The 19,563-nt window shown below is 31.5% G+C and overlaps 2 protein-coding genes across 2 annotated transcripts; one reads left to right on the forward strand and one right to left on the reverse strand.

Annotated features, from left to right (window-relative positions):
- Positions 1–7,999: 7,999 nt before the first annotated feature.
- On the reverse strand, positions 8,000–15,558 carry LOC123293089 (zinc finger protein OZF-like). Its single transcript, XM_044873803.1, has 4 exons — positions 15,549–15,558; positions 13,259–13,561; positions 8,388–9,577; positions 8,000–8,020 (listed from the first exon to the last, which is right to left on the reverse strand). Exons 1-4 carry the CDS (start codon positions 15,556–15,558, stop codon positions 8,000–8,002), a joined length of 1,524 nt encoding a protein of 507 aa, XP_044729738.1.
- Positions 15,486–17,870, forward strand: LOC123291764 (gastrula zinc finger protein XlCGF57.1-like). Its single transcript, XM_044872175.1, has 2 exons — positions 15,486–15,785; positions 15,854–17,870. Exons 1-2 carry the CDS (start codon positions 15,779–15,781, stop codon positions 17,245–17,247), a joined length of 1,401 nt encoding a protein of 466 aa, XP_044728110.1. The 5' UTR covers positions 15,486–15,778; the 3' UTR covers positions 17,248–17,870.
- Positions 17,871–19,563: the final 1,693 nt, after the last annotated feature.

A 19,563-nucleotide genomic window follows, 5' to 3' on the forward strand; every position in this document is an offset into this window, starting at 1 on the left:
TTCTGCGGCTTGTACGCTGCTGTTGGAAGTGGAAGGGGTACCGATGAAGGTGAATTGTATAGTGGGAGAGGTACTGCCACCATATGACATTCTGTTGGGGATGTATGTAGTGAAGCAAATGCACGGTGTGTCCGTGGGTAGGGATGGAGCCGTCCTGTTAAATCATTACAATAATTTAACAGTTTTTTCAAATAATAGTCAAAATCATATTTAAATCCATTTAAAAATAAAGTTAAAAATAAAAACAAGAATTCTAGAACATTCTATGCACAAACAAACAACACAGTTGTACGAGGTGGGGATTGTTCAGTAAGCAATACGCACCAAAAAACACTCAATCAATCAACAAGTAGTCTTCATACAACAGTAAAAAGTGAAACATCAGAAATACTGAATAGTGCATACTAATACGACAGCAGTGTTAGTTACATACATACAGCAACGCATTTTAAATACATATAATTTAATACGCCATTTTTACATGCAATTAATGGCGGTTAATCATCAATTTCAAGAAGTTAGCAATATCTCCGGCAGCATTTTGATACAACATATCATTACAACGAGTTTAAATACACATAATTCAATACGCAACTTTACATGCAATTAATGGCGGTTGATCATCAATTTCAACAGTTAGAAAACATATTTTCGGCACCACGTGGCAATCATATTCGACCAGTAACAACACGCATTCAACATACAAACGATATATCCAACATCAACAATCACCCATTCATCATTCCACAATTTCAACAAACCATACCTCAGGTGAATAATAGTGAATTTAACTTTAATCCACATTTAGTTTATCAATAATTTTTGAATATAAAATTCATTTCAAATTTAGAATTTCAATATTAAATTTATCAATAAATTTTGAATAGAAAATTAATTTCAAATTTAGAATTTCAATATCAAATTTATCAATAATTTCTTGAATATAAAATTAATTTCAAATTTCCTTGAATATAAAAATAATTCAGAATTTAGAAAGTTAAATTAATTTAAAATTAGTAATGATCTTATATATAATTATATTTCATTTGTTAATTAGAATAATGATGAAAACGTCAAATAATGACAAACAATAAACTGATTCAAATGATATCCAGCGTTTTTTATTTAATAAGACTTTCAGAAAGATTACATTCGAATTTGCAGTTTTATTATACACGTCCAGTTTGGGATGTGTAAAGGAGCGGCCGAACAGGCGGTGGCTTGTGTTGGGATAGACCGCAAGGAGATTGTTGATGAGGATTTCTGCGCGGTGTTTGAAGGGGGCAAGTGGCTGGTCGAGTGGAAGTGGAGCGGGCGAGAAGGGCCAGAGTTAAAAAATATTGTCAGTCAGTATAGCATACCTAAGGAGGCTGAGACAGCATTTCATGAGGAGGTTGAGGAATGGATTAAAAATGGGTAGCTTCAGCGCTACGACGGCGAATACGATGGTGTGATTCCCTTAATGGCGGTTGTACAGTTGAACAAGAATAAAGTGAGACCTGTTCTAGATTTTCGTCAGCTGAATGATTATGTTTCGAGTCACACTGGGGCCAGCGGTGTTTGCGCTGAAAAGCTAAGATTGTAGAGGCAAAAAGGAAAGGAAGTGAAGATAGTCGATTTGCGGAAGGCTTATCTACAGGTTTATGTGGCTCCGCATTTATGGAAGTATCAAGTGGTGCGCTACAAATCTGAGACGCATTGTTTGACTCGGCTTGGTTTCGGTCTCAATGTTGCTTCAAAAATTATGACGGGGATAGTAAAATTTGTATTATCGCAGGACCCTAGGGTCAAGCTGGGAACTGACTCGTACATCGACGACATATACGTGGATGAAAGCGTTGTGACGAGTGATGAGGTGATTGCGCACTTAATGAAGTTTGGGTTGAGGTCGAAGTCAGCGGAGCCGCTAATTGGAGGAAGGGTGCTGGGTCTGCGCGTGCTGGAGAAGAACGGGAACCTCGTGTGGGTGAGAGACAACCATTTGGGCACGGTGACGCCAAATATTACAAAAAGACAAGTTTTCTCACTGTGCGGCCAACTGGTGGGGCACTTTCCAGTAGTGGGCTGGCTTTGCCCGGCTTGTAGTTTCGTGAAACGAGGTCTTTCTGAATTGGATTGGGAAGAGAGGGTGGACGCCAGATCAACATCAATGATGGAAGAGATATTGTCGCGAGTGCAAAGCAAAGATCCGGTCGGGGGACAGTGGAACGTTCCTCCGGGAGATAATGGGGTAATTTGGTGCGATGCGAGCAGCCTGGCAATAGGCGTGGTTGAGGAAACCGAATGACTCGGCCCACATCAATTTGGCCGAGTTGGAGGCGGTTCTTAAAGGGGTAAATCTGGCGTTGAGATGGAATTTGAAACGATTGCAAGTAAATACGGATTCGGCTACAGTACATGGATGAGTATCGTCCTTGGTTTCAAAAGATAAAAGAATAAAAACCCACGGATTGGGGGAAGCGCTGGTTAGAAGACGACTGTCTATGTTAGATGATGTTATACGAGAATAGGAGCTACAACTAATCGTAAACCAGGTTAGATCTGAGGACAACAAAGCGGATCCGTTGACGCGGGTGCCAAGGCAGTGGCTTCAAAAAATGAAGGAGCCGGTATGTGCTGTGGCAATAGATAGAAGAGCGGTTATTGTAGAATCTCATAATGACAACCACCTAGGTGTCGATCGCAGTTTGTTCATCGTAAGGCAGCGCCACCCTGAATTAAAGATAACTCGGGAGGAGGTGGAACAGGTGATACGAGAGTGTAGAAGTTGTTTGTCGATAGACCCGGCGCCGATACGGTGGGAGACTGGGCATTTGGAATGTGATCAGGTGTGGTACAGAGTGTCCATGGACGTGACGCATTATGGGCAAAGAAAATTTCTAACATTAATTGACTGTGGGCCAAGTAGGTTTGGTGTGTGGCGGCCAATAAATGATGAAGGGCGAGATCAGGTAATACGCGTCCTGTCCGAGGTATTCGCTGAAAGAGGCTCGCCGGCAGAACTTCTAACAGATAACAGCAGAACTTTTCGGTCTGAGGACCTCGCGCAATTTTTTGCGAAGTGGAGTGTAAGCGTAATTTTGATGTGTCAATCGAGCGAGTGGAAATGGGATTGTCGAGCGGAACCATCGAACAGTTAAAAGAATGCCGGCAAGGAGCGGAGGAAGTATCCAAGATATGGTGTTTTAGTATAATTTCTCTCCACGAGAAGGAGGTAATGCAGCGTCCTCCCCGGCGTCTCGAATAAGCACTTATTCATGGAGATGTCCAGGGCAGCCACAGGTAACGAGAGTACCAAGAGACAACTCCGAATTTCGAGTGGGTGACCGCGTAGTTGTAAAACCAGAAGGGGCAAGATGCACTACCAGGTGGAGAGAGGGGAGGGTTACTGAAACACCGTGTGCGCGGGGTAGTGAAAATAGTGTCGAGGTGGATGGAATGCCGTACCACGTTGCAGAGGTGCGTAGACTCGAACAGGCGGCCGACGGTCCAGAATTAGAGGTTGAAGAACGGGCAGAGGTTGAGGGACAGACTGAGGAAAATGCTGTAGTCCGTCCGACAAGAACTAGAACGAGGCCAACCTACCTAGATGATTACGTGTGAGGTGATCTTGAGATCACGGGGGCGTGTGGTTTAACTAAGATGTGAACTAGTTGCGTACAAAAGGGGTCGCGAGTGTGCTTTAAAAGATACTTACATATAAGCGTGTGTGACAAGAGAGTGAGCCAGTCTGAGTTAGGTTACAAGCGTTAAGGTACCTATTTAGTGAGTGCAAGTACTATTGTTGAAGGTTTTGAACAAGCAGGCTGCGGTGAGTTGTAAGTCAGTGTGTTGCCTGGTGTGGTGTTGTGTACGATTGCTTGGTTCGTTTGGGTGTGGTCATTGGAGCCTGATAGCAAGCAAGTGTTACTGTGGTTGTTGCATAGCAACTGAAAAGGCGGACTTAAGTGGCCGTTAAAAAACACCGTGTTAAGCTATATGTATACAGAAAGTGATGAGTGTATTTTGATTTTGTTGCGTATAGTAATCTGTTGAGTTTATTGCGTATCTGAACTGTATTACATACATTAATTTAATTTGTGCAAGAATATTGACGAACTTTAATATGAACATTGATGTGATTTATTTGAGAATATAAACGAACATTTTTTTTATGTATATTAATTTTAATTAAATTTCCAAATTCTCTTGAACGTTATTTCGTCGTGTTTTATTTGTCTCTGCGCAACCCCTATTTATTACAATACATCAAAACAATTCCAACGTTGACAGCAGTGATTTCACAACTTTTTAGTCGATATCAAAAAAATGATCAGTGCCATAAGAGAACTGAACAACATAATGAAAAAAACTACAGACCCAATGGCGCAAATTCAAGCGTTCGCCATTTTTGCACCCAAATACGAAAAATGAAAATAATAAACTTTAACGCAAGAAGTGTACTAAACAAAACAAACACAATTTAAAAAATGTTAGTGTGTGAAAATGTGGACGTTTTAGTATTAACAGAAACGTGGTTAAAACCTAAACATAAGTTCGGTGTCCAAGGGTACAAAACTTATAGGAATGACAGAGCAGCAGGAAATGGTGGAGTAGCCATTTTGATTAAAAAATCCATACAACACAGAGGTCAACACAATTGAATGCGTCGCCATCTACATCAACAGCTTAGAAGCAAACCTTTACGCTGTCTACACTCAAAAACACAGGTACTTGATAAAACTGATCTTTATATAATGACACAAAATATTCCAAGATTCTTTATGATGGGGGACCTAAATGCCCATCATAAGAATTTTACAAATTCAAAAATAACTAATCATAATGGTAAAGCATTGGGTGATTGGCTTGAGGAAAACCTTGATTTTTCCATCAACACATTATATCCGATTACTTGCTCGGTAATCGATGGTCCTGCATCCGATCACCTACCGGTGCTTAATAATATAAAACTTGCGCTACCAAAAATTCAAAAAAGAACGGTGGACGATTTAGCAAATGCCGATTCGAAGGCCTTTAAAAAATATATATCAATTAACCTTCCCTTCACTCCCCAAATCAATAACACGACAGACGTTGACAACCTTATAAACTTACTTACAGACACAATAGCTGAAGCCGATAAACTTTACATACCTAAAAAACCATTTTTCAATCAAATAAATAACGAAATTCGTCATCTACAAAAACTCATTAAATATTATAGGCACAGATATCAAAAAACGTCAGAAAAATCATACTTAAACACACGACAATTATTACAAAAAACGCTTGAAGCCAAACTCGCGGATCTTAACATTCAAGTCCAAAACGAAAAATTAAAAAATGTTAATCACTTGACAGTCTGGCAAGAATTGAAAAATTTTAAAACGTGTTATAACGAAATCCCCACATTACATAAACAAAACGCTTCTCCTGCATCTAGCATAGAATTGTGTGCATGATTAAAATGTGAACAATAATAATAAGTAATGTAAACAATTATTTCAAAAATAACAATATTCAAGTTAATACAACCAAAACCGAAGCAATTATTTTCTCCAAACAAAGCAGCTTGCAAAAATCTGCAATAAAATTCAATAACAAAAAAATAATTACAAAAAATACCTAGGAATCGAAATGGACGCTAAACTAAATTATAACATCGCGGCTAAAAATCGTCTTGCTAAATCAAAGGCAATTGCTAATCAAATCAAACCTCTCCTTGTAAGCAAATATCTCCCCATTGAGAGGAAAATTCAGCTCTATAAAGCTTGCATACTTGGCACATTAAGTTATGCTATAGACGTGTGGGGTCCTCTTGTGGCCAAAATACATAACAAAAAATTCAAAGTTATCAAAACAGATGGCTCAAGTTGATGTTGGATGACGACGCATCCAATTGTAGTGAAATTAATCACCAACGTACTAACATGGATAAAATCATAACCATCATCAAAAAGCGGACTTTAAACAGTAAATCTAAAGTATTAAATCACACAAATCCGCTCCTTAATACACTACACATAACAAAAAATCTATCAAGACGATCAAAAAATATAAAACTTCCATTTGAAATTTGTTAACAAACAAGAAGGCCAATAAAGGATTTTTCCACATTAAAACCTTCTTTGTATTGTTATTTTTTTTAAATATTTATATTGTTATTGTTAATTAATTTGTAATTAGTTTGTAAGTTAAATATCATGTAATGAGGTTTTGGAAATTTTGTCCTCTAATTATTATTATTTCATTAGCATTATTAACTTTATTATCACTTTATTTAAGCATTGTTATTTGTTATTTATAAATTAAGGTATCAAGAAACTTAGATTAACTCATATTATTTTACTTAAGCAATAAATGTAATAGTTATTGTATTTATTATCAATTAATAAACTTGAATTTGAATATGAAGCCAAAAATCACTCTTTGTCGACTCTTTATCTTGACGATAAGTTACGTTCAAATATTTAATTGTTAAAGTGTTATTATTTTGTAAATAATAAAAATATTCAATTTAATAAAATTAATTAAAGTAAAATTTATTCAAAGTCTTTTCAACAACGCATTAAAAGTGAAGTAAATACAAATACAACGAACACTAAAGTTATCATCAACTTTATCCAAGAAGAAACTATCAAAATCAAGTGGAAGAACCATCCATTATTGACTTAGAGTCGCTCGATGTCAATTGTCGAGTGTAAATAATTCATTGAGTGGTGACAGCGAAACTGCAACGCAAGAACCAAAAACCTTTTGGTATATTGGAACATCTCCAGGATATATCATACGTTCGTAAAACATCGCTGTGACGTAATAATGTTAATTGAATTGTATACAATGTGTACAATTATTAATTAACATTATTACGTCACAACGATGTTTAACGAACATATTTTTTGTCGGACGTTTTCGTTTCTCTTTTGAAAAGTTCTTTTCAAACTGTCTGTAACCTTAAAATTATCATGGAAAAATTGAAAATACAAACTTCAAGAACAGATTTATTTCTACAATGGTGAATCCGGAGACCTAAGATAATATTAAAGGATGTATTCTAATCCTGCAATGCGCGCTGGGAAATGTGTCCAGCGTTTAACATTAAGTGTCCACTAAAATACTTCTATGCTAGCTCCCAAAATAATAATAATAAAGTTTTATATATTTTATAGTATTCTAAATACTGATAACAAGTAAGTTAGTAATGTAATTTAAAAAACAGGTTGCAAAAATCTAAACAATTTATTTGCGAACAGTCTTTGTAGAAGTACGTACGCATATATATAAAAACAACAAGATTTTGGTTCTCTGGTTGCACCGTTATACCTTTAGCAAGAATGTGAAGCTGTAAGAAAATGAAATTTGACAAAACTTTATCGCGTATTTTGAAGCATTCAGGAAAATTAAGTGAGTATTTAACAGCTTCCTGAATACTTCTTGTTAACTTGTTAAAAGCTTATGAACATTCTGCAGTTGCAATAATGATTTTCCATAATTAATGAAAACTTCTTCGGCTTTTTCAGAAGTTGATATACTGCCTTATTAAGATGTTTTAAGCAACCACGATTTATTACATCTATGCAGTCAGAGCTTGTTCTTTCACATACTTCGCAATCAGAGCACTAAACAAATACTGCCTGACCACAAAGATAAAACAGTCCGTATTTTTTAATTTCTATTAATTCACCATTATCAGGTATTTCGATCATATTAGTTTCATCAACTAAACAACGAAACTGTTTAATTTTTTTACGCAGAAATTCGAATATATTATTATTATAATATATATTCGAATATTAATACATACATTTATCAATCTAACATTAATTTTTTAATCGTTAATTATTAAAAAATATATTTATTATTATGGGAGTTGGTATGGAAGTACTTTAGTTCAAAGTCAGTTAATATGCTGGACACTCTTGGCGGCGCAACCGCATAAATGATTAAAATACCTGGTCTTTATATATTACCTTACGGAGACCTTGAAAGCTATCTACCAGAGCTTATTACTCTTTTATCAAAGTACTGGTTCAGCATCCTGTTGAACGTAGCCCAAAGTAAAATCATCATCATGAGACAGGTTTATCTTCAGTATGAACATTAAGTTTATGTCGAATTAAATAACGTTTCTGAGTAAATTTCTTATCACAAACTTCACATGAAAATGGCCTTTCTCCAGTATGAATGATTTTGTGAAGAGTTAAATTATTTTTGCGAGTAAATTTTTTATCACAAACTTTACATGCAAAAGGTTTTTCTCCAGTATGTGTTTCTTTATGTGCAATTAAATCACATTTTTGAATAAATTTTTTTAAACAAATCTCACATGAAAATGGTTTTTCTCCGGTATGAATGAGTTGATGTTGAATTAAACGATATTTATGAGGAAATTTCTTATCACAAACTTCACATGTAAATGGATTTTCGCCAATATGAATCCTTTTATGTTTAGATAAATTCTGTTGCTGATAAAATATTTTTTTACAAATATCACAAGGAAATTGTTCACTAACAGTTTCAGATTTCACATTCAAAGGTTTTTCACAAAAATGAATACCTTTATGTAAAGTTAAATTGATTTTTTGACTAAATTTTTTATCACAAACTTCACAAGAAAAAGGTTTTTCTCCTTTATGAAGTCGTTCATGAACAACTAAATTGCTATGATCAGTAAATTTTTTATCACAAAACTCACAAGAATATGGTTTTTCTCCTGTATGTATTCTTCGATGTCTATTTAAATGTTGCATCTGGGAAAATTTTTTGTCACAAAACTCACATGAAAACTTTTTGTCTCCACTATGAAGTAGTTTATGTTGAATTAAACTAGATTTCTGAGTAAATTTCTTATCACAAACGTCACAAGTAAATTCCTTATCAGAAACTTCACAAATAGTTCGTTTTTCTCCAGTATGTATTTTTAAATGTCTATTTAAAGCTTGTATCTGGAAAAAAATTTTCTCACAAAATTCACATGTTAATGGTTTTTCTCCCGTATGAATGAGTTTATGGATAAGTAAACCTCTTTTCCGTGTAAATTTCTTATCACAAACTTCACAATTAAATGGTTTTTCTCCAGTATGCATTCGTTTATGTAGGTTTAAATCACTTTTCTGATTAAATTTTTTTTCACAAACCTCACATGTAAATGGTTTTTGTCCGGTATGAATCCGTTTATGTCTAATTAAATTACTTCTATCACTAAATGTTTTATTACAAATTTCACACGATAAACTTTTTCCCCGAGTGTGAATGAACTCATGCTTAAAAAAATCTTCTTTTAGAATAAACGTTTTACCACAAATTTTACATGAAAAATGTTTGTCTTCGATATCAGTTTGTTGATGTTCTAAAAGATTTTCATTCAAAATTTCGTCTTTAATTATAAGTTCTGTATTTAATTGTTGTTCAAGTTTAATATCTTCATATTCTGTGATTGAGTCATTCAAATGATTTTCTTCCTCTTTAATTTTAACAGGTTCTTCTAATATTTCTTCTTTAATAAATACATTTTCTATTTTAACAGTTTCTTCTGGTATTTCTTCTTTAATTGATACATGTTCTATTTCATAAACAGTTTCTTTAAATATTTCATCTTTAATAATAAATTCTTTATTTAATTGTTTTTCAAATTCCATGTTTTTTTCCGTGATAAATAAAATCACGAAATAAATGTTATTTGTAAATTTTCCTAACTCTTGAGTTTACAATAATTTGACATAAGATGCCATTTTGAGATTATTTTACAGTCAAGGTCAACATTGGTTGCGTTCATAGAAACTGGAAATTGTCCAGCCATTAGCGATATTATTTGATAATAATTTATCCCGAGACTAATCTAATTTATTTGGAAATTACATTAAACACGGTTTCATCATTTGGGACAGTATAATTATTTAATTAATTACATTTTTTTTTTAGTTGATTTTTTATGGTTATATGAATGGCGGCAATATTCAAATGTTACTTCACTTAGAATAATTTTGTTTTCTATCCTATCCATATTTCACATTTCCTCACTTCCTAATTAACACTTCTTTTATTAGTCGAAGTTTTAATCTTTAATAGAAATAATAATTTATTTCAATAGAAAAATTTAAGAGTAGTTAAAAAAGCATAAAGCATTAATCTTCACCAAAATATACATGTTTTTGTCGTATACTTAGCATATAAAAACTATGAATAATAAACTATAAATCAAATAATCAAATACCAAAATCTAAACTACCTATTGAATATTTTGACATTAATCACTCCCAAAACACTTCAAACAAATCTTCCCAAACAATTCCCGATCTTTGAAAATTTCCCGATTGAATAAAAATAGTTTTAATGACAAATAAACATTTAAATAAGTTAAAAAAAGAAAATTAATCTAAATAAAGTAACATTTGAATATTCCCGCCATTCATATAACCATAAAAAATAAACTAAAAAATAAACTAAAAAATAAATGTAAATAATTAATTAATTATACTGTCTCAAATGATGAAACCGTGCTAAATGTAATTCTCAAATAAATTAGATTAGTCTCCGGGTAAATTATTATCAAATAACTTAAAAATGGTGAAAATTTAATTTTTGATCTGCTTAGTATACGCTTTGAAAAACTAATCAATTGAATGAAAACTTATCAGTCCTAAATAATAAAATTATATTCCTAAATCTTCCCAAACGATTCCCAATTGAATAAGAACAGTTTTTATGCAAAATAAAACTTAACATTTACATAAATTAAAAAATAAATTATTCAGTAATATTTGAATATTGGCGCCATACTGCCATATAACAATTAATGGTTCGGGTACGCTTAATTAACATAACCTATAAATAAACTAAAAAATAGGTGTAATTAATTCATTATACATTCCCAAACTCTGAAACCGCTTTTATCGTAATTCCCAAATGATTTCCTTTCAAATAACATAAAAATTAAGTTGATTTCATTTCCTACCTGCTAACTATACTCTGAAAAAAAGAATCATTAATTACAGGAAAACTAATAATTCCCAAATTCTAAAATTATATTCCCAAATCCTCCCAAACGATTCCCAAATGAATGGAAATAGTTAGAGTGAAAAATAATAACTTTATCTGCTAAGTATACGGAGCTGCAAATCTACTGAACACCAAATGTTGTCCAAAAAGACCCCTTGTGAAATTCGGGCTGCAGTAAGAATATATAAATGTCAAGTAGAATTATATAGAAGTGAAAACGCACATCCGTATGAAATATATGGAAATAATCCCGACTTATTAATACGTTTGTTTAGCACGGTAAAGTTGAATGGCCCACATTATGATGTCTGTGAACCGGTATATAAAAAGGAATTAACTGGAAATCTGAAGAAACAGTTTTTAAAGAAATATATTATAATTATAAAATATAAAAAGAAAGATACTCAACAAACAGACGCAGATGAAGATGAAGTTAAGGAAGGCTTTAATAACTTACAAAAAGAAACTAAAAATACGAATTCACAAGCTAACAGTAATATCCTAAGTTTCACAATACAAAGTGGGAATTCTGAAAATGATGATAATTGTGAATCACTTTATGAATATGAAGATAATTTATCTTTTGTATCTATGGAAGTGCATCCCGAAGACAATAGGCACATTGAAAATATTGCAATTTTAAACGAAAATACAGAAGTACAACTAAATACAAATTTATACTATCAACAGAATATCTTCCCTATTTTCTTAGCGGGAAGTTAAAAAGAATATTTAAATTATATCCAAATTGTACACGTAAAGATGTTGTACGATATATTGCAGATAAGTGGGATGAATATCAAAACTTGACGTGTAATCAATTTGGTGATCCTTATTCAACCAAACAAGAATATGTTCAAGAAATGTTAAAACATGGTACTTATAATATTATATTTGTAATTAATTTCTAAATTGTATTTTTTTTTTTTTTAAATACATATTTTTCCTTTGGGTAAACTTTAAATAGAAAAATTTTTTTGCTCGGACCAATCTACAACACACGCAGAATTCGCTACCCATTTAAATTTTCCCGCAATTGAGAGTACGAAAAGCCGTAGCCAATCAAAAGCAGGCATATTGCTTGAGGCAATCTAAAACCATTGATATAGGAATATTAAAATCTAAAACACACGAAGTATTATCGTTCTATTTGAATTGTCTGCAAATGAGAGCCGCAGCCAATCAACATCCCCACTTGCACCCCTCCCTCCACATTTCCTTGCCCCATGATACCCCACTTAGGTATATTTGTAAATATTCGATAGTTCCTTCCCACTTTCTCGCTACACCTTTTTACCCTCCGAAGGTTAAAAGTAGATAAAAACAATAGATCTTTGAAGCTGGTTGTATATCGTGTCAATATTTGAGCTTAATCGATGCACAACTTTTTTAGTTTTTGAAGCATATCCCTTTCAACCCCTTACTCTACTAAAATATGGATGTATTATACATAAAAACCTTCCTCTTGAATCACTTTAAAAAAACCGCATCAAAATTCGTTGCGTAGTTTCAAAGATTTAAGCATACAAAGGGACATAGGGACAGAGAAAGCGACTTTGTTTTATACTATGTATTGATTAAATAATAATTTATTTTAATATTAACATTATTATTAACAATTATTTACTAGTTTGATGTCTAATTGAAATTTCTCTCATGTATGAATTCGTTCATGACGAGTTAAATAACTTTGGGAATTAAATTTTTCATCACAATTGTATCATGAAAATGGTTTGTTCTCTAATATGACTGAATTTATGTTCCTTTAAATAATTTTTCCGAGTAAATTTTTTATTACAAATTTCACAACTAAATGGTTTTTCTCCAGTATGCATACGTGTGTGTTGAATTAAAACGCTTTTCTCAATAAATTTTTTATCACAAACTTCACATGAAAATGGCTTTTCTCCCGTATGAATGAGTATATGTCTATTTAAACTACTTCTACCACTAAATATTTTATCACAAACTTGACATTTAAATGGATTTTCTTCAATATGAATTCGCTTATGTCTAGTTAAATTACCTCTACCATAAAATGTTTTATCACAAACTTCACATGTAAATGGCTTTTCTCTGGTATGAATTCGTTTATGTGTAATTAAAGAAGTTTTTCGAGTAAAATTTTTATCACAAACTTCACAATTAAATGGTTTTTCTCCGGTATGCGTTCGTTTATGTTTAATTAAATCCCCTTTCTGGTGAAATTTCTTTTCACAAAAGTCACATGAAAATGGTTTCTCTCCCGTATGAATTCGCTTATGTCTATTTAAATTACTTCTTTCAGTAAATTTTTTGTCACAAATTTCACATGTTAACTGTTTGTCTTCGATATCAGTTTGTTGATGTTCTAAGATATTTTCATTCAAAATTTCGTCTTCTATTACAATTTCTGTATTTAATTGTTGTTCAAGTTTAATATTTTCATATTCTGTGATTGAGTCATTTAAATGATTTTCTTCCTGTTTAATTTCAACAGGTTCTTCTAATATTTCTTCTTTAATAAATACATGTTCTATTTCAACAGGTTCTTCTTTAATTGATACATGTTCTATTTCAACAGGTTCTTCTAATATTTCTTCTTTAATAATAAATTCTTTATTTAATTGTTTTTCAAGTTCCATGTTTTTTTTCCGTGGTAAATAAAATCGCGAAATAAATTTTATTTGCTAATTTTCCTAGCTGTTGAGTTTACAATAATTTGACATAAGATGCCATTTTGAGATTATTTTATGGTTAACATTGGTTGCGTTCATAGAAACTGGAAATCGTACAGCCATTAGAGTACAGATTGGCGACGAGCGACTAGAAACTGAACTATACGAAATTAATTGATATTATTAATGCTTTAATCGCAAAGCCAGATGTGTACAGTAATGAGATCGCATAAAAGAATGTATACGCTTTGTAAATTTAAGTTTTTAAATTAAACTATACCTGAGTTAGTTTACCTGAGTATGACTATTTTCATGCTGACGCTTAACGCTGGGTTTGAGCGTCAAATTAAGTCACGTGGTCAGTTCAGACCGTGCTGCCATCTGGTAAGTTTAGTAAGCTAAACAATACATGAATATAAAAACTAAACGTAGTTTTAATTTAGTTTTTTATTCTTACATAAATTTATTCTATTGGAAACTGACATGGAGGCGTGGCTTAAAAAACATGTCGGAAAATAACTCACACTTTTAAATGTTTAACCCATATGATAGTTAATATAACGTTAAAAAAACATTTTTCGTTTTGTAGTCATCGCTCAAAGCTATAAAGTTGACGTTTTTTGAACGATTATTACATGAGGCATGGTTACTCAAAAACAAAGATGTATCAACTTCAAAATAATAATGATAACCAGTTAATACCTGGCAGTCAAATTGAATGTTATGTAATCGGCAGACAGAATTAGTTGCGAAATAAAATATATGTATTTTAATCAAAAGTTATTATTATTTAAAGAATGCTCAAAGTATTATACTGTTGATAAAATATTTTATTAATTTATTATTATTATTATTATTATACAAATTTAACTTCAAAATAATTATTATAATATTTGTAGTAACAAAAAATTGTTATTAGAAAAATTTTCTAATAGGTTGGCTGATAAGTCCCCGGTCTGACACATAGATGGCGTCGCTAGTATTAAATGCATATTATTTTTATATAGTACCAACCTTCAAATGATTCGTGTCAAAATTTGACGTCTGTAAGTCAATTAGTTTGTGAGATAGAGCGTCTTTTGTGAAGCAACTTTTGTTATTGTGAAAAAAATGGAAAAAAAGGAATTTCGTGTTTTGATAAAATACTGTTTTCTGAAGGGAAAAAATACAGAGTCCGGAAACTCATTATCAAGCCAAGTTTTTGCTTCCACTGTATTTTTTCCCTTCAGAAAACAGTATTTTATCAAAACACGAAATTCCTTTTTTTCCATTTTTTTCACAATAACAAAAGTTGCTTCACAAAAGACGCTCTATCTCACAAACTAATTGACTTACAGACGTCAAATTTTGACACGAATCATTTGAAGGTTGGTACTATATAAAAATAATATGCATTTAATACTAGCGACGCCATCTATGTGTCAGACCGGGGACTTATCAGCCAACCTTAATAACACTGAACGATCGCCTGCTTTTGGAAATTTAAGGAAAACTATGTTTAAATTTTTATTTGCTTTAATTTTACAATCTCTATCTGCACAAGTTACTCTATTTTTTTATTTAACAATTTCTGTAAAAATTCTAACTTCCATTTTTAATTTTATTTATCGATAATTTATTAATAACAATTTATTGCTAATATAAACTGTATCTCTCGACAGTTGTAACCCATTAATAGTTTGTTTTTTCTACCACCAGACTGCGTGCCTCGATTTGTCAGTTCCCATATTAGATTAGTTAAAAATTTTTATTAATATTATTTAAAAAATATTAATAAAAATTTTTAACTAACAACGTAAGACAAATTATAAACATTATCATTAAATTTAATTATTATCATTAAATCCGGACATACAATTATTAATAATTCCAGGCAGTTTCGGTAGTGGCTAATTAAAGAATAGTCATTACCGACTGACATTTTCAGAAAAGTTTGTTTCCATAATGTCCCACGAGTCACAAGTGCACTTGTTGAAAGTGTACTAGTTCGTTTTATATTTGTGGGTAGACACTTTTAAAAAAAAAGCTATTGAGACATTCAGGCTTCCGTAGCTTTTAACTTTTTACGGTATGGTACGATTAAAGATAAATTAAAAGTTTAGGTTGAATTACAAAAATTGTTTACTTAAGATTCTTAAAAAATGGATGGTAAGGATTTGTTTTTTATTGCTGGATAAAAATACATTATTTTAAAATAAATTATTTTGAAATAACAGGTGAAAATATGAAGATAGAAAAATCATGTTCCGAGCTGATAATTAAGCATGAAGATAAAGATAATGATGAAATGTTTAAGGAATTGGATCTAAACAATCATAACATGAGTGATGATATTGATAATAAGGCGAAAATTATAGAAAAAGAACGAATAAAAATTGAACAAGAATTACATTCAGAGCTAATAATTAAAGACGAATATTACGATGAAGTATTGGAAGTAACTAATCCAGATCATGATAAAAAAGAAAACTATTCTTGTGATGTTTGTGAAAAAACATTTACCCTAAAGAGAACTTTAGTTAACCATTTACGTATTCATACTGGGGAAAAACTTTTCTCTTGTTATGTTTGTGAAAAAAAATGTACCCAAAGGAACGATTTAAATAAGCATATACTAATTCATACTGGGGAAAAACCTCATTCGTGTACTGTGTGTGATAAAAAATTTACCCTAAAGGACCATTTAAATCAGCATATACGAATTCATACTGGGGAAAAACCTTTTACGTGTAATGTGTGTGATAAAAAATTTACCCATAGGAACAATTTAAATAGGCATAAACTAATTCATACTGGGGAAAAACCTCATTCGTGTACTGTGTGTGATAAAAAATTTACCCTAAAGGACCATTTAAATCAGCATATACGAATTCATACTGGGGAAAAACCTCATTCGTGTACTGTGTGTGATAAAAAATTTACCTACAAAATCAGTTTAGATAAGCATATTCAAATTCATACTGGGGAAAAACCTCATTCGTGTACTGTGTGTGATAAAAAATTTACTCTAAAGAACTATTTAAATCAGCATATACGAATTCATACTGGGGAAAAACCCTTTACGTGTACTGTGTGTGATAAAAAATTTACCCAAACGGCCCATTTAAATCAGCATATACGAATTCATACTCAGGAAAAACCTTTTTCTTGTTATGTGTGTAATAAAAAATTTACCCATAAGAACAGTTTTGATAGGCATATACTAATTCATACTGGGGAAAAACCTCATTCGTGTACTGTGTGTGATAAAAAATTTACCCTAAAGGACCTTTTAAATCAGCATATACGAATTCATACTGGGGAAAAACCTTTTACGTGTAATGTGTGTGATAAAAAATTTACCCATAGGAACAATTTAAATAGGCATATACGAATTCATGAGGAAATACCTTACTCATGTGGCGTAAGGGCTTATACAAAGGGAAAATCATTTAAATGTGATATTTGCTTAAAAATATTAAGCAACAAAATAAGTTTCATGAAACATATACAAATTCATTTAGGACCTCCATATGCATGCCAAAATTGCGATCGAGTTTTTACCCACAAAAACGAATTAAACGATCATGAACATAAAAATCTTGTTATTTTGATTAGCAAAATAAAATGATCATAAAATAAAACTCCTTTTTTGTTAAGAATAAAGTACAAAACTATTAAACACTCAGAGCCACGTTATTTTGATATAAAATGGGTCCGTTTATGCCTTTGGTAATATACAAACTGGATTTGGCAGGAGTGAGAAGTACCTCTCCAAGATGATTGAGAAGGATAATCAATGACGAAACATGATTATTAATGCCCATGTCTTAATATACAATATAAAAGTATAGGAGCTCGCAACGTTTTCGAGAGAGAATTTTATTATTGCTGATTTTATATGTTGTTCTTCTTGCTCTTTAGGATAGAGCTTAATGGGGTCGAGTTAGGACGGGTCTGCGGGTTTTTGGCCCTTGCGTTCACTCTGTGATTGAATTCACCCTGTAATCAACAGGTTGGCCATGCCTTTAATGGGGTCGAGTTAGCACGGGTCTGCGGGTTTTTGGCCCTTGCGTTCACTCTTTGATTTGATGTCAATCATACTTTTAACGGGATCGAGTTAGCATGAGTATCATAGATTAATAGTTGTTTTTAGGCTTTCATACTATCCATTAACTGTGTCGTCAACCCTATTTTTGCATGTTTACACAAACAAGGTAGATGTCACATGTTGACGCCATATTCATTTTGAAACTTAATACTTAAATATTTAAAAATGTTATTTTATTGAATATATTTTTATAATTTTTGTATAATTTTAACATATTTAATAATAAATAAAGTAAATAACGACCTATTTTTAATTAATTTAATACAGTTATTAATTTTTAGGCTTGAAAATATTAACCAAGAAAATTGAGTATATTTTCCTGAATTAAAGAAAAACTGTAAGTTTTTCGGTATCGTCGCATACGGATTCGTAATCTACGTAAAAAATGCTTGAAAATGTTTTTTAGAAAAAGTGCTAAAAGTAAACTATTACCTTGACTACCCCGAAAAGTTCTAAGAAATATATCATTGAATTTAAAAACAATTTAATTTAAATTATTAAATAAATAAATTTACTTTATATAAAAAATATTGTAAAAAAATGTTTGAAAATATTGATTTAAATAAATCATAAAACTTTATTGCTGAAAACATTTTTCGCCATCTCCTATTATATTTCAGAAATAAGATTATATAAAAATTTTGAATTAAAAAAAAAAAAAAAAAAAAAAAACACCAGGCAAAACTAACGCTACTAACGACTGGTGCACGAATTATTCCAAAGTAAAAAGTTCTCTAAAGAGAAGGATATCTATACAATGGGTGCGTTTAGCAGAAAAAAGCGCTAGGAAGCGCTTGTTAGCAAAATGGCGCTAAGTTAGCTTTAACCGAAGAACCTAACCTAATTTAAATATATGCTTGTAAATTATTCATATTAAAAAATTACCAATAATGAATAATATATTAAATAATGTTGTGAATGATGAAGAAGAGATGGAAGATATTTTAATAATAATAATTGTGTCAGCGCAACTGAAGTTAGCAAACATGTCCTGGCCGCAAACTGTACAGTTTGTTTTTCAGCGCTAGTAAGCGCTTTTTTCTGCCAAACGCACCCAATATAACTAAATCTTTTATCTATGGTTTTGAGTATTATATGTCTGGAGCAAAGTTCCCAACTTAGTGGTTTTACTACTAAAATTAGTAATTTTTATATTTTGTTAGTGGGATTATTTACTTTTTAGTGGTTTAATTTATGATTTGTTTGAGTAAAATATTGTTTGCTATAGAGTAAAAATGTGTACTCTATTGTTTTTCTATTTTATATAAAGAACTGTTTTCATAAATATTAATTGAATTTTTATTAACCTAAAGTTCATTGAACAACATCATAAAAATCTAAATAGACTTTCAGAAATATAAGTTTTAAATTTTCAATTATTTGCTTCATAATAAATTTAAAGTTTTGAATTTTTATTATGGCAGAAGTCTTAGTGGTTTTCTATCGTCTATCTAGTGGGATTGGAAATTAATTGTTGGTAACACTGGTCTGGAGTATTAGGAGTGCATCTGTAAAAACTAACATTTATCTAGCGTGTTTTTTCCTAAGCGGTACATTTTCAGACCGTGAGTATATTTCTCGTCAAACCTAGACATAAAAAACTTGAAAATGAGGGGTGAATCATGAAATTTGATAACGGAACGAAGAAGATAAGGGTAGGGGAGAAAAAAAATTGCTAGAGTAATGATATATCAGATAAGGATAACAATTAAAAAGAATTCAGGTAATAAATATTATACAGAGCTTACATAAGTAAAATAAAATTTTTTTAAATACAATATTAACAAAATTAAAGTCAGTATTATGCAACTAACCAAATTAAAAGTTTTTATTTAT

This window comes from Chrysoperla carnea, chromosome 2 (assembly GCF_905475395.1).
Source record: "Chrysoperla carnea chromosome 2, inChrCarn1.1, whole genome shotgun sequence".
Classification (NCBI taxonomy): Eukaryota; Metazoa; Arthropoda; class Insecta; order Neuroptera; family Chrysopidae; genus Chrysoperla; species Chrysoperla carnea.

Bases quoted from the DNA above. Each gene is read 5' to 3' on its own strand.
- LOC123293089 (XM_044873803.1), bottom strand. The intron at 9,578-13,258 runs GTAATTTAAATA...TTATTATTAAAG, and splicing joins CAAAAAATTTACTGAAAGAA to ATGAAATATTTAAAGAAACT. The intron at 8,021-8,387 runs GTTTGTGATAAG...TACGTTCAACAG, and splicing joins AAAATCCATTTACATGTGAA to GATGCTGAACCAGTACTTTG.